The sequence below is a fragment of the Panthera tigris genome, chromosome F3, assembly GCF_018350195.1.
Source record: "Panthera tigris isolate Pti1 chromosome F3, P.tigris_Pti1_mat1.1, whole genome shotgun sequence".
Taxonomy (NCBI): domain Eukaryota; kingdom Metazoa; phylum Chordata; class Mammalia; order Carnivora; family Felidae; genus Panthera; species Panthera tigris.
Genome location: NC_056678.1, coordinates 9,660,325 through 9,687,402, shown reverse-complemented (window position 1 = coordinate 9,687,402; position 27,078 = coordinate 9,660,325). Strand labels below are relative to the sequence as shown.

The 27,078-nt window shown below is 36.4% G+C and overlaps 1 protein-coding gene across 1 annotated transcript in view; it reads left to right on the top strand.

The window, feature by feature from the left end:
- Positions 1-27,078, top strand: part of FMN2 (formin 2) — a 387,917-nt gene that overhangs the window by 276,403 nt on the left and 84,436 nt on the right. The window contains exon 14 of the mRNA XM_042976529.1: positions 8,414-8,506. Coding sequence (XP_042832463.1) covers positions 8,414-8,506 — 93 coding nt within the window. The remainder of the gene's footprint in view (positions 1-8,413; positions 8,507-27,078) is intronic.

The window sequence follows — 27,078 nt, the reverse complement described above, 5'->3', positions numbered from 1 at the left end:
TCTTTCCTTAGACCGTCAGTTGTTTATTTCTTGTCCCATTTGCTTTATCATTCCCTCCCTCCTGTCCCCCACATATAGACATGTATATATGCATGCTTGTGTATACATATGTGGGTGTGCATGGTTTTATTTTTCTGGACCATACACCAGCAAGTAATGCTCCTCTACCTGTCAATATTTTAGTGTATATAACCTAAGAACCTGGGCGTCCTTTTATGTATACACAGTATAATTGTCAAATTCAGGAAATTCAACATTGATAAATACTGTTATGATAATAATCTACAGACCATATTCAGAAGTATTTTTTTTTTTTAATTTTTTTTTTCAACATTTTTTATTTATTTTTGGGACAGAGAGAGACAGAGCATGAACGGGGGAGGGGCAGAGAGAGAGGGAGACACAGAATCGGAAACAGGCTCCAGGCTCCGAGCCATCAGCCCAGAGCCCGACGCGGGGCTCGAACTCACGGACCGCGAGATCGTGACCTGGCTGAAGTCGGACGCTTAACCGACTGCGCCACCCAGGCGCCCCCAGAAGTATTTTTTATAGCTATTCTGCCCAATCCCTACTTCACAAACTTCATTTAATTTTAATGTCTCCTTAGGCTTCTTTTTTTTTTTAATTAAAAAAATTAAACATTTTTATTTATTTTTGAGAGACAGAGCATGAGTGGGAGAGGGGCAGAGAGAGAGGGAGACACAGAATCTGAAGCAGGCTCCAGGCTCTGAGCTGACAGCACGGAGCCTGATGTGGGGCTCAAACTCACCAACTGTGAGACCATGACCTGAGCCAAAGTCAGATGCCTAACACACTGAGCCACTCAGGTGCCCCTACTTAGACTTCTTTAATTTAGTGCAGTTCCTTTGTCTTTCTTGACCTTGCCATATTTAAAGATTGCTTATTTTGTAGATGTCTCCTCCATTGGCTTTGTCTGCAGAAGTGATATGTGCCATTTCTGCAGGCCCATGATGTCAGCTTATCTCATTACTGCTAATGATGATGTGTCACTTTGGCCATTCCTGTCATTGTATTTAGGTGGCATCTACCGGTTCCTCCACTATGAAGTTATTTGAGTTTTCTTCTTCGTTTTTTGTTTTCACATTGTTTGTTTTTTAATAATTACTAAATTATTCGTGAGGTGACTGAGAGCATGTAAATATCTTCTCAGCAGACTTTCATCCATGAATGCTAGTGTCTGTTAGGGTTTCTGGCCTCATTATTTCAATATTTATGAGTTAAAGCTTGCCATTCTTGTGTATACATATCTTTCAGCCAAATTTTGGTATATCTTTAATTCCATCTTAAGTAAACTTGCTCTTTAACATTTTATGAGAGATTTATCAGTATGAACTGAGGAGAGGTTATAGGAGAACTTGGTATGCTTGTTCCTGTAGAGTCTCAGTGTTATCTTCAGAATTCCTGAACATTTCTATAATTTGCTTCATTTTTCTGTGAAAAGTTCTGAGCAAGTAGTAATGTTCCTTCTCAGAAATCAAAAATTGTCCCTATGAAATATGATATGATTTGGAAAAGAGAATAGCTAGAAATAGTCAAGTTTATTTTTCTTTAGTAGAAAGTAGTCTTCAGTAATGCCATTATGACATTATGTCATCATTTATCATTAATATATTCCCAAAGAAGTTTGATTTTAAAAGGTTATGCTTGATTTATGATTGGATTTATTTATGGAGCTTTATTGTTGAATATTAAAATTCTATAAGACGTTTCCTTTGGTGAGTTTGCTGGTGGTTCAGGAATTCAGAAGAGGCACAGTGATCTGGTAATAAACAGATCATTCTTCACTACATAGATACCTTTTCACTTTTTTTCTCATACTATAAGTAACGCATCATCTGTTTTAATGGAAGAAGTGTGTGAAGGTCTTGTGTATTTAATCATTAAAGGAAAAACTCTGGAAAATGTATTTTTTTTATTTTTATTTTTTATTTTTTTACAAGGGAAGCCATTTTACTTTATTATTTTAAATTTTATTACTTTATTTATTTTGACACGTTTAATATTTATTGTACTTTTTTAAATATGAAATTTATTGTCAAATTGGTTTCCATACAACACCCAGTGCTCATCCCAACAGGTGCCCTCCTCAATTTCAACATCCTTTAACAAATGTTTTTTACTATTTGGATTTAACTGTAATGCAGATTTTCCAGGAACTCTATTGTGTTTTTAATAATGTTTTTAAATGACTCTTCAAGTCTGTAAGATTATAGCACTTTTTTTTTAAGTTTACATAGTCACATACCAATTTTGAAGATGATAAGCCAGGATATATTATACCGTTATGTTATACCATGATGCCCTACAGTTAAAAGAATGAGATCCAGTCTTATAAAGATATTTCCTTATTCTTTGTCACATTGAACATATTCATAGATGTTACTGAATGTATTAGATGTATATAAGATATCTATAAACTCTAGAACTTGACATTTTATTTTTATAGTTATCCAAAAGTCTCTTCCTTCTTAATATGAATAAGTAAAGTACCAACCACCCACAAATAATTGTATAGGTTGTGTATCACAATAAAGAACTTTGGAACTTTGGATTTGGGTTTTTGTACACTTTGCATAAGACTTGTGGTGTTACAAATGAGCCACCAGTGGAGGCTTAATATCCAGGTTAAGGAAAGTCATGATTATCAACATAGTTAAAAGTGCTTTTTTCACCAAGTGTTTAGTGCTTCCTCAGTATTTCAGACACTAGGCACACAGAGTTGAATAAGATAGTCCTTGACTTCAGTGAATTTAAAATAAAAGTAAATCAGAGACAAAGATGTATAACCAAATAAATGCAATGAAATAATATCATTAATAGCTATGGTTTTTGAAAGCGTCTCAACAGCTCAGTGCTTAGCACTCAAGTTCAATATCTTCATCATCCCGATTTCTAGTTGAGGCAGTTGAGGCTCAGATAATTTAAGGAGCCAGTTGAAGATCAAATAGCTACTAGGAGAACTACACTTGAATCCAGATCTCTTATCCAAAGTTTTGCTTTTATCTTCTATCATTCACACATATATAGAGAAAGGAGATACAAAGTTCAGGGGAGATGATCCTCTTCTCTTGGGGTGGTAGTTGAAATTTGGGATGGATAAGTAGAGGTTCAGCAATTGGTTCTGAGAGTTAAGGGTATATGTGGAGAAATTTGAAGAGATATGATGCTTTAAAAATTACAAAAAAGTTCATTGTTCCAGGAGGGTCTGATTCATTTATCCATTCATTCCCCAGAAAATTGTTGGATGTGTATTGCCTTCTAGGGAATGTTAATGAGTAAATGCAGGATGATAGAAGATGAGGGTCCTCCTCTGTCCTCAAAGACAGTGGAGATTTTCTGTTACTCACTAAAGACAAACTATCTATGATGGACTTTTTTTAAACTGATTTTTTAACTATATAAGTAATTATGTGAATATATATGGAGTATTTTAAAGCAAGCTCCAGATATATCATTCCACAGGGAGTATACTGTACAGAGAGATTTCCGTGCAATATCTGGCTGAAAATTCTAATAATTAGAATAAATCTGCAGGGAAAAAGCTGCCTGGTAGGGAAATGAATGGATATCACTGGAAACACTGAGATACTTGACAAGCATTTATCATGGCTGCCTGGAAGGAGGACTGGAAATGAGATAGGGTTGCCTGTAAACGACCCTATGGAGCTTCTAGATCTAAAATTCTACTTAGTTCTTACTGTGTACAGGAAAATCTATAGGTGAAGGGGAAAAGAGAATAAATAGAAAAAATAGGTTTTGCTTACATTTATATTCATAATATTAAGTTCATATGAATGTGCCAAGGGCACTTATAAAATTAAGTGGAAATTAAAATATAACTTTAACCTCCTTTTTAAAATATATTTTAAGTATTTTATGTATTTCTTATCTGTTGTATATTCTGTTGTTTTAAAGTTACTAAGTAAAAATGAAGACCTAGAGAAATTTTGGCATATTTTAGAAGACTTTGCTATGCTCAGTCTTTGATCTAACTCTGCTTGCCTAACTAGGGAAATTGTCACCCGATCCATTAGATTAACTTCTGCAAGTTCCCAGTGTTGGGGTATTTGTATAATTCCCTGGACCTCTAGACATAGTATAGTATCATGAAGAGAAAGACAGTTATTGCTTTCATCTTCTAGTAAAAAATGGCAAATGAAACAATTGTGACATTAATAGTAAAAATATTAATCTTTCTTGCCTCAGACTTTGAACTTTTGAAAATCAGACCAAGTGTAAGACTGGATCCTTTTTTCATTTTGACCTAATCTATTAGACCCTAGGCTATTAGTATTATACTTTTCTTGTTGGAATTGAAAAACAATTAGTTAAAGACTATATAGTATAGTGGAAGTCAAGCCATCTGAGGACAGGGGTGTTTGTCCTGGCATTTTCCTGTCAGTCAATGTCTGTGTCATGTGTGAGTAGGTTGATTAGCAATTACAAATTGATGAAGACCATTCAGAACATCTCTTCGTGTCATTTTGCCAGAAATAATTCACTGCCTGATAGGAAAGGCTGATAAATTTCTACTTCATACCTTTGAAATAATGCAACTTGTTACTTTTAGAGAATACTTGAAATTATGACATTATGTCTTTATTATGCATGTAGAGACACACAAAATTTCTGGCTTCATGGGACTGTCATGAGTGATACATTCCAAAGGAAGCTGACTGCATATGTCTTCTCCTTAGACTCATCCCCTTTACTACATTTCTGACAGGTAGCCCACTATTTTCTGAAGAGTAAAGAGTGCCAGTGATGAAGTGCTCATCACCTCAGACAGCTGGTTACTTCACTGAGATTTCCCTAAACATTAGCCACCCTTTTACTTAGAACCAGAATCTCTCTCTCCCCCTCCCTCCACTTCTGCTGGTTTAGCTTCCTTCTTCCTTAGAATCAACATAGAAGTTTATACCCTTTTGTTCCTGAGACCATACTTTAAAAACAGCTATGATAATTTTCTTAGGTTTCTCTAAGCTAAGGCTCACTCAGTGAATGAGTGAACTAGAATTTAAACCCTGTCTCCCATCTGCTAGATTCCAACATCTGGAATACTATTTCTGCAACAGGAGCTATTTATCCAGCCATTAACCCATCCAACTATGATTTGTTGCTTGTATCAGGCACTAGGAATACAAATGAGAATTAGATTTCCTATCTTTAAGTAGCTTCGTCTAGCGGAGCAGAAGAGATGTGATTACAAATAACACAAATATGGAATGGTAGCTGATATTGAGCCCTACCTTCTCAACATATGAACTGTGAAAATTGGGACAGTCTGTTTGTATTTCATTTCTCTGACATAAAGCAAGCATATTACTCTTCTGTTTGAAAAGGCTTCTTGAGCATTGAATGGGAGAACAAATGTAAAGTGTGGCACATAAAAAGTATTCAGTAAGTAATAGCTTCAATTCTGTGTGCACGAGGTGCTGTGGGGTCACAGAGGATAGACACCCAGTTCTTCCTGGAGGTGGGACAGTGAGTGGAGGAGAGCAGGGGATGTAGTGAACTGAGGAAAGTGGAAAGAGGAAATACTTTTCAGGGGCAGCTACATCAAGGTTAAGTCATGAAGTAATATTGGGAATAGGTGAGATGAATGAGATAAGAGGATAAAGGGGGTAAAGGAGAAAAGCATTCTAACTAGAGTAGCCAACTTGAGCAACGGTATGGAGATGAGAATTTGCACTGAGTCTGCAAAAGATATCAGGAGTAGAGGTGGGTTAGTAGAAAGCTGGGCAAGTTGCTCTATTTCATATTGTAGGATGTTAAATCATTCCTTTACTCAAGATGTAATTATGAAGTTAGAGGTCATTGAACAGTTTCAGGTTTCTTCTGGATGATTTATTTTATTTTTTTTTGTTCATTGCTGAAGTATACTTGATATGCAATGTTATATTAGTTTCAAGTGAACAGCATAGTGATTTAACAATTCTATACATTACTCAGTACTCACCACAGAAATGTTATCTGTGTTATCACCACAGAAATACCATCTGTCACCACACAAGGTTATGACAATATTAGTGACTATATTTCCAATGCTGTTCACTATATCCCTTTGCCTTACTTATTTTATGACTGGAAGATTGTACCTCTTTTTTTTTTTTTTTTAATTTTTTTTTTCAACGTTTATTTTATTTTTGGGACAGAGAGAGACAGAGCATGAACGGGGGAGGGACAGAGAGAGAGGGAGACACAGAATCGGAAACAGGCTCCAGGCTCCGAGCCATCAGCCCAGAGCCCCGCGTCGGGCTCGAACTCACGGACCGTGAGATCGTGACCTGGCTGAAGTCGGACGCTTAACCGACTGCGCCACCCAGGCGCCCCAAGGAAGATTGTACCTCTTAATCCCCTTCACCTATCGCCCCACCCACCTTTCCTCTGGTAACCATCTGTTTGTTCTCTGTATTTAAGAGTCTTTTTGTTGTTGTTCATTTTTTTTTTAATTCCATGTGTAAGTAAAATCATATGGTATTTGTCTTCGTATTCTTTCACTTAGCATAATAGCATCTAGGCCAACCCATGTTTTCACAAATGGCAAGATTTCATTCTTTTGATGGCTGAGTCATATTCCACTGCATCTTCTTTATCCATTCTTCTTAAGCTATGAGAAGGAGCATGGATCTGTAAAAGATTGGTGGTGGGAAGCCCAGTTAAGAGGCTTTCTAGTAGCTCAGTGAAGAATGATGAAGGCTTTTGTACCAGCATAAAGCAGGAATGGAGAGGATAGGCAGACATAAGAAGTATCTAGGAGGTAAACAAATAGAATGTGGAGATAAGGAGAGTGAGTCAAGGATAACTCTCCTGCTTTGGTATGAGTTATTTAGGTCAGATGGTGGGACCACCAACAGGAGAATAAAATAAGGGAGGTAGCAAGTCTAGAGAAGGCTGTGATGAGTTCTATTTGAAGATACTGATATGTGTGGAAGCTTAATGTACAAATCTGAAGGTACAAGATACTGGGCTAGAGATGTAGATTGGACAGGCACGAGCTTACAAGAGCCTGCTCCCACAGAGAGTGAGGAGTCCTGGGGAAGGTGGGCAGAGAGAACCCAGCATATGTCTAACTGGTCTTAAATTCTACTAGATATAATTGTCTTTTACGCTTGAGGGGGAGAAATGGGGCTAACAATATAGCCCCCCTGTATTCTGCTTAGATAAACTAATAACCTGGAGGGGAAAGGAAACAATGTTTTAATAAGAGAAAAATATTTTAAAGAGTGAAATTTCAAAGTCTCCTTGAGAAATTTATTGGTAATCTTACCTTAAGAATTGTAGTGAGAAGTATGTTTTCCTGATTCAGATATTTGTATGTCCTAAGTTTTGTCTTTCAAATATGTGCTTTTTAATTTTGAATTTATTCTCACTATCACCAAAATGGCAGGAATTTCTTCAGAAAATGTCTTAGAAGTAATTCTTAATTAACCCTTGTGGGATCTATAGCCTACTAAGGCATTTATCATGGCATGGGCATACAAAGAAAAGAAACTCTTGAGTCAGATCAGGATCTCATTTATGGACCTGCTACTTATTACCTGTGGGCCTTTCAACAAATAAGTGCCATCTTTGAGCCTAATTTTCCTCAGCTACAAAATGGGGTAAATTCCACTTTTATTAACTTCTTCTAAAGATTAAATTAAATGATAGGTAATAAGTATCTGCCATGTAATAGATGCTCTTTAATTATTGATTTCCATACTAACATGAGCACCAAAATTGCTATCTGTCGTTTTTCAGAAATACGGATTTCAGTTTGGGAGAAACTTGTATTAGAAGTCAGTTGATAACATTGAGGATAGTAGCAAATACTGACATACTGCTTTATGGTCTGCCAGACACTATTTGAACACTTTATATCTGTTAACTGATTCGGTCCTCATGACAGCCCTGAGAGAGAGAGGCCAGTGCTATCACCATTCTACAAATGAGATTGAGGCTTGGGGCTTAAAGGAGCTTCCTACGTTTGCACAGTTTGGCAGTGACCAAACTTGGATTCTTAAGAACCTCTTTTTACAAAAACCCAAAGTGAAGCTGAGATCATAGGCTTCTTATGTCAGTATTTGGATGTTTCCAAAATATGTGTAGAACATATATCAATGAGTGGGGTTATCAGAGGTTTTTAACATCAGCTAATATGTTTTAAAAGTTGATGGAGCACCTGGGTGGATCACTTGGTTAAGAGTCTGACTCTCGATTTCAGCTCAGGTCATGGTTTCTTGGTTGTGAGATCGAGCCCCGTGTCAGACTCTGTCCTGGGCATGGGACCTGCTTAAGATTCTCTCCCTTTACTACTTGTGCTCTCTCTCTGTCTCTCTCTAAAAATATATATATATTACTGTTCCATTAACACTGTGACATTCTAAACAATGTCTCTCTCTAATTTCAGCCTGTGAAGTTGAGGCGGGGAAGGTATACCAGGTATCCTCAAAAGAGCACATCCAGCCTTTCAAAGAAAACATGGAACAATTTATTATTCAAGGTAAATTCTAAAGACACATGTTGCATTTCCCTCCTTTTTCAGGAGAAAGGTAGGTAGATGGCATTTAAAAAAATATGCATTGGTTTAAAGGGGATTATTTTGACATCACAGAAAAACAAATTATGTTTAATCATGAGTCACACAGCTCTGACAGATGAGCAATTTGGTAAACATACTATTATGGATAATGCTCATTATTTTTGTTTTTTAATGACAGTAAATATCCGATGTTAAAATAGTAACTATTTATCAAAATATTAAAATTTTATGCCCTTTGTGATAGAAAATGAGATATTCTTCTAAGTTTTAACTATGCTTGTGACTTCAGCTCAACTTTGTATTTATTTAGTTTTTGAAAATACTGAATAAAAAAACGCAAAGTATATTGATGTTTTCCAGATCTTCAAAACATTATATTCTACTTTTATAGGATATATAAATACCTCTAGATATTTAACACCTTTTTCCCAGAAGGCTTAAAATGTAATAAATATTATCTTTTGACTCTTCCTGTGACATAAACAAGGGCAGAAAATTTCAGAAGATATTAAAGAAACAAAAAAAATTAAAGAAGAAAAAACTATTTAAAAAGTCTTACCATTTTAAATTATTGAAATTTACAATTATAGCAAAGCATTTGCTACTCAAAACATTTCTGCTTTGGAATGTGAAGATCAGATTTGTGTCATGCCATGCTCTGGGAAAGTTCTTACTGTCAGGAATTCTCCTAGAGGCTGACATGGCTTGAGACTGAGGCTAAGTACCACTCTGAAGACTGGCTCCATCCTCTGTTTATTAGGCTATAGTTTTTATAGGTTGTTCAAGTGTCATTAATGATGATTTACAATGAATGAGTCACATTGGAATTTGATTAAATGTTAAACACAGCTTTTATTTTTTAGATGGGAAAGTACTATTTAATCACTCAAGATCATCATGAAGATTGAAACAGAACTTTGGTCAGATTCATAAATCAAAGTGATTGTCATTTCTAAATTCTCAGGTCCTCATGTCTTAGGGTGGAAAATCTCAATAATTCCTAAATAGTCCTTGGGACAAAATCAGAGTCCTGTAGTTACATATTAGAGGACACTGTAAGCTCAGTACTTTCTTAATGATGAATAAAAATGAGTCTTCTTTTCTTCATTAGGTGGGATATTTAGATCAAGAACATGTCATTTGGGAGAAATATAAGGGTAAAGGATGAGGTATTCTTTTTGCTTATATGAAGAAATGAGTCCTGAATTCATTAACTCAGTAAAGAAAGAATGAGTCTTTCTTCATGGCTCTTCTTCCATCTACTTTCAGTTACCTTTTAATTTCATCTCTGGTCCTGTTCAAATGCTGTATGATTACATGTCACTGAAAAAAATTTTTGCGTACCTCCATCTACCTAGACATTTAATAGCAGTGAATAAGAAAATGTATATGTCTTAGTAGATCTCACATTATACATTATCCAGAAGACAGTTAATGACAATAGCAAATTCTTTGGAACATCTTATGTAGATCAAATATGTCAAAACATGGGAGAAAAAAGTTCAGCTTTAAACATGAGTGCCTAAGAGACTCCGAAAAACTGAGAACAAACTGAGGGTTTATGGGGGGTGGGAGGGAGGGGTGGGTGGGTGATGGGTATTGAGGGCACCTGTTGGGATGACCACTGGGTGTTGTATGGAAACCAATTTGACAATAAATTTCATAATAAAAAATAAAAATAAAAAGAGTAAACATGAGTGCCTATTAGCCTATATTCAATGACATATAATGAAAACAATGGATTCAAAATGTTTCCCTTAAGATAATTTTTTTAGAATGTAGCTAATTTTTTGTCCCATATTCCCTCTTGTTATCATGACAAAATTCTGGAATTAAGCTTATACACTGAAAAATGCATTGCACCTTGGTATAAAAATATATGCCAAACATTTGCTTATAATTAGGCTGTCCTCAATAATAAAATAGTTTTCTTACATTTACCGCTGTGCTCATATTAACTTACATAGGTATTTTAATCTTTTTATATATCCTATCAAAGTCTTTTTTTGTTTTTTAATCCTGTCAAGGTCTTTTTATTTAAAAAAAAATTTTTTTTAATGTTTATTTATTTTTGAGACAGAGAGAGACAGAGCATGAACGGGGGAGGGTCAGAGAGAGAGAGGGAGACACAGAATCTGAAGCAGGCTCCAGGCTCTGAGCCGTCAGCCCAGAGCCCGACGCAGGGCTCGAACTCACGGACCGAGAGATCATGACCTGAGCCGAAGTCGGACGCCCAACCGACTGAGCCACCCAGGCGCCCCTGTCAAGGTCTTTTTAAATGTGCCACATTTCAAAGCCTAAAATCTCTCTCCCAACAGTTCAAGAGACTATGCCCAATACTGGTCAAACATTTTTAGTGCATTAGCTCCCACAACGTAATAGAAACATCTCTTATCCTCATAATTCAGCTATTGTGTGGTCTATTGAACGCACACTAACAGTCTTTGGATTTTAACTAGCCCTATGTTCCACTGATTCACCCGCTTTGTTACTCCCTATCTGCCTAATTTTTCTCAAGCCAATATTTTATGGACTCTGCTTAAACACCTCTTCTTTGGGAATGTCCTCACCCCTGCTTTAAAAGAGGCAGATTTAAAGAATTGAGTCCTGCCTCTGCAAGGCATTCATTGTTTGTAATGGTGCCAGCAAAGTACCATATTTTGGAGAGTTGACGCTCTCAATTAATAATATTAACACTAATTAAATAATGTTCTCAAATAATGTTCTGAACTCCGCCCAACATTATATTGTTTGCAATACTTACTGCTTTCTGCAGTTGTATTATTTATTTGTCCCTCAACAAAGTAAGCTCCATTAAGAAAGCAGTCTTGTTTGGCTTCTTGCTATTCCTATATCTAGAACAGTCCCTACCTGTTGTACCCACTGTCTTGCTCACCTGACAAAACCCAACAAGCCTCATCAAGCCCATCTCTTTTCAGTCTCCATATTTGCACTAGAGTAGCTCAACTTTTTTTTTTTTTTTTGAGGGTGGGAGGGTACTTACAACAGCACCAACTGGTATCATCTAAAACCATGACCGCAGACCTGCTGTTGGAACTCATTTCTGTTGAGCACTTCTATAAGATTTTCCTTGTAAACTTCCTTTTCTCAGTTTCTGAGTTTTGCTCCTCTGTTCTCTCAAGCCTCCACAGTCTTTCTGTTTTGCTTCCTCATGACTCTGATGATAACCTCATCTTATCCTGTGGTGAGAAAACAGATGCTTTTATACAGAAGCGCCCACACCTTCCCACCACCCCATCTACAAACCTGGCTGAGGAACTTGGGCTTCATCCTGAATCCTTGGGGAGCAGAGGTTTAAAGACTTAAAAAAGTTTATACTGGCAGAATCTGGGAAGGACTCAAGGGAGACAGACCAGACTTTAAGAAGGAAATTGCTTGTAAAATTGTTATGGCAAATTATTAGAGAAATGAGGAGGCCCTGTTCTAAGGACATAATAATGGTCCTGAAGAGAGGACATATTTAAGGGATAACAATAGCATAGATGAGAAATTACTTGGTGACCAAATAAATATGGAGGTGATGCATAGGGTCCAGATTTCAGGTTTGTGTGGTGGGGAGCGGTGGTGTTAATCAGGATAGAGAATAGAAATATAGGAAAAGCTTTGGATGGATAGCATGACCTAAGTGGGCACACAGGTGAATGTTCCCATCAAGCTGGTGGATATCTACCTTGGACATGGCAGAGAGCACAGATGGAGGATTGGACATCATAAACAGGGTGATTATTTGGTGGGTGTGATCACCTAGAAAGATAAAAAAATAGACTCAGGGATAGAATTCTTTAGGAGGGTGCCTTTATAGGATGGACAGAGGAAGCCCCAACAGTTAGTGGTGAGTTAGGTAGAAAGAAAATGAAGAGAGGCTGTTGTGATGGAAGCCAGAGTTAGGAAGAGTTTCAGAAAGGAGGGAGTGATGGAACATTTTTCTTGGATCGGCGTAGATGAAACCAGTTTTCTGAGCTTTTAACATTCAAGAGAAGTGAGGAAGTAGAAGGACACAACTCTGCAACAATTTTTAAAGTTATGTTGGATACTGTAACTGGCATAAGTGTTAGACAACTGTTTAATCAAAGTTACTGAAATTTAGCTTATCTTTAATTTATGTCAACATATGTGATGATTTTATTTTCTGGATGTATTATGAAGAAAACTAATTAATAATCACCAGACACTTATCTAGCATTTATCTGTCGTTTTTGTTTAATTTTCTTTTGTGCCTCTTCTTTTTTAAGTAGCAGAAAGCAAGAGGAAAGAAAGAAGAGATAAATGAGATCACTAGCGAAGCTCATGCTAAGCTAATATTTCTCTCAGCACTCAGTACACTTCTTCCTTTTTATTTTTCTTCCTTCTGTTTGAATCCAAGTTGTATTATGGACTAAGTGTGCATATGAAAACCATATGCATAGATATAGAGGATTGCCTTTATAGGTATCTGTACATGGGGAGGTTGCTGGGAAAGAAATAGGAGCCTAGTTCTATGTTGTTGGCCTTCACAGCCTTTTTACTCATTTGGCACATTTTGATAAATGTTAATTTTCAAACCCAAGCTCAACTGTTTTTATGGGGGCTGAATGGCAAATTAAAGGTCATTTCTCTCCATGCTATTATATGAAGTAAAGTCCTTATTTTGATTTTATAAATCAGAAATGGCTGATGAGATTTTTATTAGCCTAACTCTCCATACCTCCACCCCCTCTATTCCCAAACATTTCTTCCTTAAATGAAGCATAGTAAGTTGAGGCTGAAATGAAGGAATAGGACGGAGGTGAAGGTGCATAAATTTGTAATTACATACTTATAATTACAAGGGTGTTGAAGCTTCTACTCTCAATATACAATCTTTAGTTTTGGTAATTCTATGATTGAGAATGAAGAAATGGTGAAAGCAGTTGCATTAAGTGTCCCAAAGACTGGGAAGTCTGCCAGAAGTATCTTCTACTGGAAATGGTACCCATGGTGCCCTATAAGCAGCGTTCCATATTCAGGGCGAGTATGTTTGGTGGTGTTTTTATTTCTTTTTCCAAAAATATACTGAGAATTTTTTTTAGTGATGATAAAAGTGTAAAATACATCTAATGTCCGAAGTCTTTCATTGACCATTTACAATTGAAAAACAAACTATTGTCTTTTAAGCACACAATGCTTTACTTATTATTCATATAATAATAGTAATATTAAGCATTAATACCAATTTTGTTGTGCTAAAGAATTAACTGAAGCCCTTTTATTCTCTATGTGATTTAGTTTCATGATTCTTTAGGACAGTCTGAGAAGCCACTATTATCCCCATTTTCTGATCAGAAAACAAAGGCTCAGAGGACTCAGTACTTGACTAAAGTCACACAACAGATGGCAAAGTCATGTTAGAACCAATATCTTCCATAAGAAGCGTTAGCTATATTTTATTTTAATTTAAAAATTATTAAAAATATCATTAAGGGTTCCAAGAGGTAGTGGATAAATGAGTTGTGTAATGTCAGGTGGTGGAAACCATATGCAGAAGAAATCATATGTAGGATATGCAGTTAAACTCAAAAGTCACAGTATCAGAACTGGAAAGTGAGAATACTTCTGCATTCATGCAATATGCATGCAGTGCTTTGTACCAGATAGACAAAGCTCCTTCCCCTGTTGATAAATGATTATTCCTTGTACCCCTCCTGTCACTCTTAACATGGAAGAAGCATGAATTTGAAATGATTCTCTGTAAAGGAGAATAGTCTATATCACCTCTTCTTTCTGAGGGTTAGATTTCCACCAGCCGCAGTCATCCTTTCTGTTGCTGTGGAGGAGAAATGATCAAAGAGCCGCTGAGGAGTGGTGGGAATTGATTCCATATGAGATTTGCTAACAACTGTCTCCTGCATATTTCTAGTTGGATGCTCCCACTGATGCCTCATCTAAACATCTCCATATTGTGTTCCATGTTGTATCCTCTGCACTCAGTACATAGCAGACTTCAAATAAATGTTTATTTCATACATGAAGGAATAAAGGGATGACTTTATCAATCCAGTCAAGTTCCTCAGGTCCTCTGCCCCTCCTGCATTCCCTGTCATTGTCATGGGACTTTGGCTTCATTGTTCATTTTTTAGTGAATAAGTGGAAGAAGCAATTTGTAATATTGCATGCATGTATTATAAAATGTAGGTATATAATGAAATGTCAGTCTTCTTACTATTACTTTCCTCTATTTTAACCAATGTTGTGTTTCATTTCTGTCCTTTCAGAGGTAATTTGTACATACATATGTGTATGTATGTACATAAATAAGCATATAAACTTGTATATTATATATAATTAGTGGTTACAACCTCTACATGTTGCTTTTGTCCCTTGCTTGTTCATTTTTATTATAAAATATTTTATACTTATTTTATATATAATAAACATATATACATGCGTACATATAAATTATAATTTTTTATGTGTTTTATATTCATTTTTATAGAACACAAAAATAAATTTTATTATTATTTTCTATTAAGTATGTTCTATGAAGTTGCCATCAACACTGAATTAACTAACACTGAACCGTTGCTCCTAAAAGCAAATACAAGGTTCAGTTGCATCAAGGCTCTGGTTACATTGGTCTCGTTTTCATCAATCAGTCAATATACAACCTTGTTTGTGTGTGTTCATGTTTTTTTTTTTAATGGGCTTTATTTTTAATAAGCTTATGTGTTTTCATGTTTGAAGACACCTTATTTAATATACATTGTTGATTCATTAATACTGAACCAACAGCCAGCAGCACCATGAATTGTGCCTGAACCAAGCGTATCTAACACAAGTACTTTCTCTAAGGGATATCACAGCCTCTTTGTGCTTAGGGGCGAGCAGTAGACAGCACCGCAGCACTATGTTTGATGGCCATTTAAAAAAGATAAATTGCCTCCAAAAAACCCCCACAAAAATGCAAAAAAACGTGTCATGGTAGACTAAGAAAAGGACACATATTTGTAATATGAGAGCTGAAATAAGCCAGAGCCTGGCCTTGTTCCACCTTTGCTGGGAATGTATGTGTCAGGTGACTCAAACTGTTCACTGTTATGCATATGTCCTTAGATAACTATCCAAGTACTACAAATGTTGATTTAGGAATTAAAATCAATTTTAGTGAGTAGGCAAATTCACAAATACAGAATTCATGAATAATGAGGATCAACTGTGTATGTGGAAGGCATTTATGTGTTATATACATATGACACCAATAAGAATATGATTTTATGAATATGTATGTATATATTATAACCTAAATGAGTCTAAAGAATTATAATGGAATGATTAGCCAGGTATACCCCCTCAAGGAATGTAACATGATGAATACGTCCAGCTCTTCTGTTTGTCCTCCCTCAATCTTATATGCCTCTGTTCTCTTCAGCCATGACCACCATGTTGAATTTTCCATTATCATTTGCACACTTTCTGTTTATACTTTTGCGAAGAATACAAATTGTAACTAATTTATTATTTAGTTGTGCAAACTTATGAACTGTATAAGTGGAATTGTAAGCATTTTCTTCTATAACTTATTTTATTCTCCACTGAACACTGTTCTTGAGATCTTCCATGCTTATACATATGGCTATATTTCATTAACATTGACTCCATTGTAGGACTACTATATTTCTCCTATTCTTTCCCTTTTTTAGCCAGTACAAAAAATGCTTATATGAATATCTATTTTCCAGACTCATGGTGTATGTAAATACCCTTTTTTTATGGTACAGACCCAAGGGAACAAAGATTCGCTTGGTCATTGGGAAATGAATCTTCAGTCTAGATAAAGCTAAATTGTTGTAAAATGTGATTAGTTCCAATCTACACTCCTATTGGCAGAGTTCTTGTATCAAATCCTGTGAGCATGTGGTCCTTACATTGGACAAGTCTATTATTTAAAGTGATATCGCATTGTGGTTGTAATTTGTATTTTATTTTTTATGAGGAGTTAGTATATTTTCATGTTGCTTCTTCTATGAAATGCATTTTGAGTCTTTTGGCTGTTTTTCTGTAAATTATTTCTCTGTCTCTTACTTATTGAATTATTACTGATTCTTTATATTTTTAGGGTATTAAAGTGTTGCAAATTTTGGAGCTTCTCTTTTCACTTTTCTTTATGACTTGATACACAGAAGGTCTTTATTTCTATGTCATGATATTTCTCAACCTGTTCCTTGATGAAATATGATTTTTGCCTTAAAGAAATCTTTCCATGTTACAAGTTTATAGAAAGACTGTTTTAGATTGTCCTATAAAAATGTTTTAGTTTTACTTTGAAATTTAACCCTTAATATATCTGATTTTTATGTATGTATAGAATTGATTTTTATGTATGGCCTTTAAAAGTCAAATTTAATTTTTTACATAGATAATATTATGTTGTTTTAGTCATTTAGTACCATGTAATGAATATGCCATCCCCTCTTTTCTAAAATACAGTACCATTGTATCATGTACAAATTTTCCATATATATATATATATATATATATTCCACATATATATATATATATTCCACATATATATATACACACACACATACATATATATATTTATATTCCATATATATTTTTCCCATATATATATATATGTGTGTGTGTGTGTGTGTGTGTGTGTGTGTGTTTCCTGGGTTTTCTCTATATGATCGCATTAACCTATTTCTAATATTATTCTTCATAACAAAACCTGTTACTATCTTATTTATTATAGCTTTCTAATACTACTTAAAATGTGGTCACATTAAATTCCCATTTTCTTTAGGAGACTTATGCCTCTTCTTGTTAATTTATTCAATATAATTTTGGAATCAAGTTGTCAAGTTCCACCAAAAAAATCTATTAGGATTTTGACGCGATTACATAGGCTATACATCAGATTCGGGAGAACTGACATCTTACTATATTGAATCTATGAACACGATAAAGACTGGCGTCTATTTATGCCTCCTTTAAAGTTGGTATAAAAATTTCTATAATTTTCCTTAAGGTCTTTACATAGGTTTTTTTTTTTAATAGTATATTCCTAAAGACCTTATTTTTTACTATAATACATTTTGTGAATCACATTTATTATTATTATTATCTGAGGATAAATAAAATTCAAATAACTACTGTATAAAGCTGTCACATCCTAGAAACTTGCTAAACTCAATAATTAGTAATTTGTGAATTTTACAATTTTCTCATAGAGATCACTGCAAATAATCACCATTTTATTTCTTAGTTTCTTTTTTCTGACTGTGTTCACTGGCTTGTCCCTTCAGTGTTACATGGACAGAAAGCATGGAAATGTCCTATTACAAAGACATATGGCTAAAGGAATGGAGAGACTGACTTTGTAAATACATTACCACCAACTGATTGATGGTTTTCTTTTCATTCAACATTTCCTCTCTACTACATTGCAAATTGTATTTTGTGCCTTAATTCTTTTAATATATACCTTGGGTATTTCAACAGGGTTCTTTAACAAAATCTAAGATTTAAAATAATACAGTCCCTAGAGTTAAACTCTAACCTCACCCATTTATACTTACATGCCATTCTTTTCCAATGTTTTTGTATCATCTTATGTTTTTTATAACCAATACCATTTTCTTTGCTCGCCATACCCTCATGCTTCCTTCTAAACCTTCCTTCTAAGATGATTTTTCTTCTCTTTGAAGTATACTCTTTGAAAGTTCCTTTGTGGGGGAAGAGCACCTGAGTGACTCAGTTGGTAGGGTGTCCAACTTTTGGATTCACCTCAGATCACGATCTCATGGTTTGTGGGTTCAGAACCCATGTCAGGCTCTGTGCTGACAGTGTAGAGTCTGCTTGGGATGCTCCCTCTCCCTCTCTCTCTGGCTCTCCCCTGCTTGCTTGCTCACTCTCTCTAAAAATAAATAAACTTAAAAAAATTTTTTTAAGTTACTTTGGTATGAGACTGGGTTGTAGACTCTTTTCTGGTCTGTGTAGAAGTGTACATCACACTTACTTTGGAGAGACATGTCTGCTAATCATAAAAAATCTGGGCTGAAAATAAATTCCTCTCAGGAGTCTGGGTGCCTTAGACTCTTCCCTAAATGGGTTGGCAACTCTGCTTTGGTCCAATTTTTGTGTCTTTGTTTCTAATCTAACTTTTCTCTCAGGCTCTTATATGTTTCCTATTTCTCTTTATGTTTGTTTTGGCTAATCATCCGGGGACACTACCAACCAAGAACTATTTTAAAATAAATTTTTGCCGTGCATTTTAGAATCACATATTGTGGATTGAGACCCAATGCAGAGTGATTGCCCATTTGGGATTATGGATTCTTATGTGAGAGGGCTTTCCCTCCCATCCGGAGCCAAAGAGAGATGGACATCTTTACTTCAATGTCTACTTTAGTGATGTGTAATGCTTTTCAGTTTCCTCCTCACTGAGGGGGTGTCTCTTTAGACTCCTTGAAAAATTCTAGTCCAGTTCAATATTTCCCTGTATGGCCATTCAAACTACAGCTCTAAGTTGCTGGGTTTAGCAAAAGTTGATGTTCCTAATGCAGGGGCTGTTTATACCCCTTTGGAACCTTGCTCCTGTTTGTTTTTATGGCCTCAGAGAATTTTCCTTATTTTCTAGCCAATTCAGCCATGCATTCAAGTTTACTTTCATTGGGTATCTTTGTGCTTTGTTGTGAAACTTTGTGGTATCTGGTCCTTAGTATGGTTGAAAATAGAGGTCTATCTTGAATTTTTTCTTTTTCTTTTTTTTAATGAAATTTATTCTCAAATTGGTTTCCATACAACACCCAGTGCTCATCCCAAAAGCTGCCCTCCTCAATACCCATCACCCACCCCCACTCCCTCCCACCCCCCATCAACCCTCAGTTTGTTCTCAGTTTTTAAGAGTCTCTTATGCTTTGGCTCTCTCCCTCTCTAACCTCTTTTTTTTTCTTCCCCTCCCCCACGGACTACTGGTAAGTTTCTCAGGATCCACATAAGAGTGAAACCATATGGCATCTATCTTTCTCTCTATGACTTATTTCACTTAGCATAACACTCTCCAGTTCCATCCATGTTGCTACAAAAGACCATATTTCATTCTTTCTCATTGCCACGTAGTACTCCATTGTGTATATAAACCACAATTTCTTTATCCATTCATCAGTTGATGGACATTTAGGCTCTTTCCATAATTTGGCTGTTGTTGAAAGTGCTGCTATAAACATGGGGATATAAGTGCCCCTATGCATCAGCACTCCTGTATCCCTTGGGTAAATTCCTAGCAGTGCTACTGCTGGGTCATAGGGTAGGTCTATTTTTAATTTTTTGAGGAATCTCCACACTGTTTTCCAGAGTGGCTGCACCAGTTTGCATTCCCACCAACAGTACAAGAGGGTTCCCATTTCTCCACATCCTCTCCAGCATCTGTAGTCTCCTGATTTGTTCATTTTGGCCACTCTGACTGGCGTGAGGTGATATCTGAGTGTGGTTTTGATTTGCATTTCCCTGATGAGGAGTGACGTTGAGTATCTTTTCATGTGCCTGTTGGCCATCTGGATGTCTTCTTTAGAGAACTGTCTATTCATGTCTTCTGCCCATTTCTTCACTGGATTATTTGTTTTTCAGGTGTGGAGTTTGGTGAGCCCTTTATAGATTTTGGATACTAGCCCTTTATCTGATATGTCATTTGCAAATATCTTTTCCCATTCCGTTGGTTGCCTTTTAGTTTTGTTGATTGTTTCCTTTGCTGTGCAGAAGCTTTTTACCATCATGAGGTCCCAATAGTTCATTTTTGCTTTTAATTTCCTTGCCTTTGGGGATGTGTCAAGTAAGAAATTGTTGCAGCTGAAGTCAGAGAGGTCTTTTCCTGCTTTCTTCTCTAGGGTTTTGATGGTTTCCTGTCTCACATTCAGGTCCTTTATCCATTTTGAGTTTGTTTTTGTGAATGGTGTAAGAAAGTGGTCTAGTTTCATCCTGCCTATTGCTGTCCAGTTCTCCCAGCACCATTTGTTAAAGAGACTGTCTTTTTTTCCAATGGATGTTCTTTCCTGCTTTGTCAAAGATGAGTTGGCCATACTTTTGTGGGTCTAGTTCTAGGATTTCTATTCTATTCCATTGGTCTATGTGTCTGTTTTTGTGCCAATACCATGTTGTCTTGATGATTACAGCTTTGTAGTAGAGGCTAAAGTCTGGGATTGTGATGCCTCCTGCTTTGGTCTTCTTCAAAATTACTTGGGCTATTCAGTGTCTTTTGTGGTTCCATACAAATTTTAGGATTGCTTGTTCTAGCTTCAAGAAGAATGCTGGTGCAATGTTGATTGGGATTGCATTGAATGTGTAGATAGCTTTGGGTAGTATAGACATTTTAACAATATTTATTCTTCCAATCCATGAGCATGGAATGTTTTTCCATTTCTTTATATCTTCTTCAGTTTCCTTCATAAGCTTTCTATAGTTTTCAGCATACAGATCTTTTACATCTTTGGTTAGGTTTATTCCTAGGTATTTTATACTTCTTGGTGCAATTGTGAATGGGATCAGTTTCTTTATTTGTCTTTCTGTTGCTTCATTATTAGTGTATAAGAATGCAACTGATTTCTGTACATTGATTTTGTATCCTGAGACTTTGCTGAATTCATGTATCAGTTCTAGCAGACTTTTGGTGGAGTCTACTGGATTTTCCATGTATAATATCATGTCATCTGCAAAAAGTGAAAGCTTGACTTCATCTTTGCCAATTTGGATGCCTTTGATTTCCTTTTGTTGTCTGATTGCTGATGGCTAGCACTTCCAACACTATGTTAAACAACAGCGGTGAGAGTGGACATCCCTGTCGTGTTCCTGATCTCAGGGAGAAAGCTTTCAGTTTTTCCCCATTGAGGATGATATTAGCTGTGGGTGTTTCATAAATGGCTTTTATGATGTTAAGTTATGTTCCTTCTAGCCCGACTTTTTTGAGGGTTTTTATTAAGAAAGGATGCTGAATTTTGTCAAATGCTTTCTCTGCATCGATTGACAGGATCATATGGTTCTTGTCTTTTCTTTTGTTAATGTGATGTATCACATTGATTGATTTGCGAATGTTGAACCAGCCCTGCATCCCAGGAATGAATCCCACTTGATCATGGTGAATAATTATTTTTATATGCTGTTGAATTCGATTTGCTAGTATCTTATTGAGAATTTTTGCATCCATATTCATCAGGGATATTGGCCTGTAGTTCTCTTTTTTTACTGGGTCTCTGTCTGGTTTAGGAATCAAAGTAATGCTGGCTTCATAGAATGAGTCTGGAAGTTTTCCTTCCCTTTCTGTTTTTTGGAACAGCTTGAGAATGAAAGGTATTATCTTTGCTTTATATGTCTGGTAGAATTCCCCAGGGAAGCCATCTGGTCCTGGACTCTCATTTGTTGGGAGATTTTTGATAACTGATTCAATTTCATGACTAGTTATGGGTCTGTTCAAATTTTCTATTTCTTCCTGTTTAAGTTTTAGAAGTGTGTAGGTGTTTAGGAACTTGTCCATTTCTTCCTGGTTGTCCAGTTTGTTGGCATATAATTTTTCATAGTATTCCCTGATAATTACTTGTATTTCTGACGGATTGGTTGTAATAATTACATTTTCATTCATGATGTTATCTATTTGGGTCATTTCCCTTTTCTTCTTGAGAAGCCTAGCTAGAGGTTTATCAATTTTGTTTATTTTTTCAAAAAACCAACTCTTGGTTTCATTGATCTGCTCTACAGTTTTTTTTAGACTCTATATTGTTTATTTCTGCTCTGATCTTCATTATTTCTCTTCTTCTGCTTGTTTTGGGGTGTCTTTGCTGTTCTGCTTCTATTTCCTTTAGGTGTGCTGTTAGATTTTGTATTTGGGATTTTTCTTGTTTCTTGAGATAGGCCTGGATTGCAATGTATTTTCCTCTCAGGACTGCCTTTGCTGCATCCCAAACTGTTTGGATTGTTGTATTTTCATTTTCATTTGTTTCCATATATTTTTAAAAAAAATTTTTTTTAATGTTTATTCATTTTAGAGACAGAGAGAGACAGAGCATGAATGGAGGAAGGTCAGAGAGAGAGGAAGACACAGAATCTGAAACAGGCTCCAGGCTCTGAGCTGTCAGCACAGAGCCCAACGTGGGGCTCGAACTCACGGACCACGAGATCATGACCTGAGCCAAAGTTGGTCACCCAACCGAGCCACCCAGGCGCCCCCCCACCATATATTTTTTAATATCTTCTCTAATTGACTGGTTGACCCATTCATTCTTTAGTAGGGTGTTCTTTAACCTCCATGCTTTTGGAGGTTTTCCAGGCTTTTTCCTGTGGTTGATTTCAAGCTTCATAGCATTGTGGTCCGAAAGTATGCATGGTATGATCTCAATTCTTGTATATTTATGAAGGGCTGTTTTGTGACCCAGTACGCGATCTATCTTGGAGGATGTTCCTTGTGCACTCGAGAAGAAAGTATATTCTGTTGCTTTGGGATGCAGAGTTCTAAATATATCTGTCAAGTCCATCTAGTCCAATGTATCATTCAGGGCCCTTGTTTCTTTATTAACCGTGTGTCTAGATGATCTATCCATTGTTGTAAGTGGAGTATTAAAGTCCCCTGCAATGACCACATTCTTATCAATAAGTTTGCTTGTGTTTGTGAGTAATTGTTTAATATATTTGGGGGCTCCCGTATTCGGCGCATAGACATTTATAATTGTTAGCTCTTCCTGATGGATAGACCCTGTATTATTATATAATGCCCTTCATCTTTTGTTACAGCCTTTAATTTAAATTTAGTTTGTCTGATACAAGTATGGTTACTCCAGCTTTCTTTTGACATCCAGTAGCATGATAAATAGTTCTCCATCCCCTCACTCTCAATCTGAAGGTGTCCTCAGGTCTAAAATGAGTCTGTTGTAGACAGCAAATGGATGGGTCTTGTTTTTTTATCCATTCTGATACCCTATGTCTTTTGGTTGGAGCATTTAGTCCATTTACATTCAGTGTTATAGAAAAATATGGGTTTAGAGTTATTGTGATGTCTGTAGGTTTCATGCTTATAGTGATGTCTCTGGTACTTTGTCTCACAGAATCCCCCTTAGGATCTCTTGTAGGGCTGGTTTAGTGGTGATGAATTCCTTCAGTTTTTGTTTGTTTGGGAAGACCTTTATCTCTCCTTCTATTCTAAATGACAGACTTGCTGGATAAAGGATTCTCGGCTGCATATTTTTTCTGTTCATCACATTTAAGATTTCCTGCCATTCCTTTCTGGCCTGTCAAGTTTCAGTAGATAGATCCGTCACTAGTCTTATCGGTCTCCCTTTATTTGTTAGAGCGTGTTTATCCCTAGCTTCTTTCAGAATTTTCTCTTTATCCTTGTATTTTGCCAGTTTCACTATGATACGTTGTGCAGAAGATCGATTCAAGTTATGTCTGAAGGGAGTTCTCTGTGCCTCTTGGATTTCAATGCCTTTTTCCTTCCCCAGATCGGGGAAGTTCTCAGCTATGATTTCTTCAAGTACACCTTCAGCACCTTTCCCTCTCTCTTCCTCCTCTGGAATCCCAATTATGCATACATTATTGTGTTTAATTGTGTCACTTAGTTCTCTAATTCTCCCCGCATACTCCTGGATTTTTTTTATCTCTCTTTTTCTCAGCTTCCTCTTTTTCCATAATTTTATCTTCTAATTCACCTATTCTCTCCTCTGCCTCTTCAATCTGAGCTGTGGTCGCCTCCATTTTATTTTGCAGCCCATTTATAGCATTTTTTAGCTCCTCCTGTTTCTTAGTCTCTTGATCTCTGTAGCAATAGATTCTCTGCTCTCCTCTATTCTTTTTTCAAGCCCAGCGATTAATTTTATGACTATTATTTTAAATTCATTTTCTGTTATATTGCTTAAATCGTTTTTGATCAGTTTGTTAGCTTTCGCTACTTCATGGAGTTTCTTTTGAGGAGAATTCTTCCGTTTTGTCATTTTGGATAGTCCCTGGAGTGGTGCAGAGCTGCAGGGCTCTTCCTCTGTGCTGTCTGGAATAACTTGTGTTGGTGGACGGGGCTGCAGTCAGACCTGATGTCTGCCCCCAGCCCACTGGTGGGGCCACAGTCAGGCTGGTGTGTACCTTATCTTCCCCTCTCCCAGAGGCAGGACTCACTGTGCAGTGGTGTGGTCCCTGTATGGGCTACTTGCACACTGCCAGGCTCGTGGTGCTGCTTCGATGGGATCTGGCGTATTAGCTGGGGTCCTCTTCCATGGGCCTCTTGCCTACGCTTGGCTCCAGAGAGTCCATTTTGCTAGTCTTCTGGTGGTTTTCTGGGTTATTTAGGCAGATGTGGGTTGAGTAAGTGATCAGCAAGAGGCGGTGAGCCCAGTGTCGTCCTACACGGCCATCTTCCTCCTCGATGTTATCTTGAATTTTTTCAATTAAAATATCTTTGAGATAATTTCGTATCAGTACATTCTTAATGAGTTTATAGTATTCCATTGGAGAAACACACCACTGACTTTCTCATTTCTTTATTCACAAACCTTCTTTCCTATAACATTTCTTTTAAAGGAGAAAAATTATAGAGAATTAATGTGTACATTTCTCATACTGCTTATGTGTACAGTATATTCCTAAATGTTGAACTTCTGGGACAAAAGCAATATTGGCCTTATTGTATTGTTTTTAATAGACTACTTAAAAAAGTTTTTTCATGTTTATTTATTTTGAGAGAGGGAGGGAGAGACAGAGAGAGAGAGAGAGAGAGAGACAGAGAGAGAGAGAGAGAGAGAGAGAGAGAATGCTCGTGGACACATGCATGCAGGAGGGGCAGAGAGAGGGGGAGAGAGAGAATTCCAAGCAGGCACCATGCCAGCAGCACAGTGCTGGCACATGCTATCAGCATGAACCATAGATCATGACCTGAGCCAAAACCAAGAGTTGGATGCTTTACCAGCTGAGCCACCCAGGTGCCCCTGGTCTTTTCCTAGATGCCTCCTTTTCCCATTGTTCCTCCCAACCTTGCTTCTCTTTTCTAAGCATGACTAAGTCCTGTGGATTTTCTCAACATGTCAGCTTCCTTGCTTTAACCCTATCCTAGCTCAAAATAATTTCTTGCTTCTGTTTTGCTATGCCCTTCCTAAGAGGTCCATTTTTTCCTGTTACTTTCATTCTATTGTAGTATAATCACCAGGGAAACTCATAATAACCTAGAGTCTTCTGGAAAAGATTGAATTATGCTTAGTATCATGATTAAAAGGTATATGAATGCTCATTACAATTTAAATATACTTAAATTATATCTAATATATTTTAAAATATGTCAAATATCTGAACTATTTTGTTAAAATATTCCCTGTTTGCCCTCAGTATTATGTCATAAACTATTAACTGCATATTTTTCATGATTAAACCTCAGCTTTCCTTCCTTAGGTCCTGGGTACTTGGATAGGATCCACTGTGAGAATCCTAAACAATTGTTATGTTCTTATAGCAGAACCCCAAATGCATTCCTTAATGGTTGATACAACACTTTATAGTTTTTTGGGGTTTTGTTGAAGAAAAGTCAACTAGAAATTGAATTTATGACTACAACTTTTAAAATTGTAAACTTTTTTTTGTTAGAGCAATTCTGGTATAATAAAACCAAAGGATCTTTTTCTGTAATTACTTAGGAAATAACAACATGTTGATTCAAAGGGAAATACTCCTAACTTAATAAATTTAACCATTAAGAATTGCAAAGCTTTCTGGTTAATGTTTAAAATCTGTCAGTCTGTTAATTTTCTGCTTGACAGATCTTTTTTATATTATTTGGGCATTAGGACTGTTAGGGGCATTAGAATTAAGGGATGTCTCTGATCATCTACATCTACTCTGAAGGTGAGTAACACTTGTGAGGCATAGATCCATGATCCATAGATCCATAGAGAAATCATCTAACCCAGATGGCAAATGGTTTCACCTCATGTGCCAAATCTAGTAGGGTGGTAATGACTTCTTGGAGTCTTGTCTGAGGCATAATTCTTGGGTCTTTAACTGAACTCTTTAATTTTAATTTTTTCAAAAATATTTATTTATTTTTGAGAGAGAGACAGAGACAGAGTGTGAGTGGGGGAGGGGCAAAGAGAGAGGGAGACACAGAATCTGAAGCAGGCTCCAGGCTCCGAGCTGTCAGCACAGAGCCCGACATGGGGCTCAAACTCACAGACTGCGAGATCATGACCTGAGCCGAAGTCAGACATTTACCTGACTGAGCCACCCAGGCACCCCTGGATTCTTTAATTTTAAAGAGTAGCTTGATTAATTAGCTTTATTGTGATTAGTGCTTATGTGATGCACCTTTTTCTATTTCTTCTTTTTACTTTTAACTTAAGTGTATATTAATATTTTAGGTGGGATTTTTTGAGAGTGCATGTAGCTAAAACTTTTCTAGTCCATTTGAAAACCCTCACATTTTAATCAAGTATTTAGGCCACTTACATTTAATATAACAATCTATATGGTTGCATTTCATTCACTGTCTTTATATTTGTCTTTTGTCTGTCATGTTGTTTTCCTTTTTATCTCTTTCC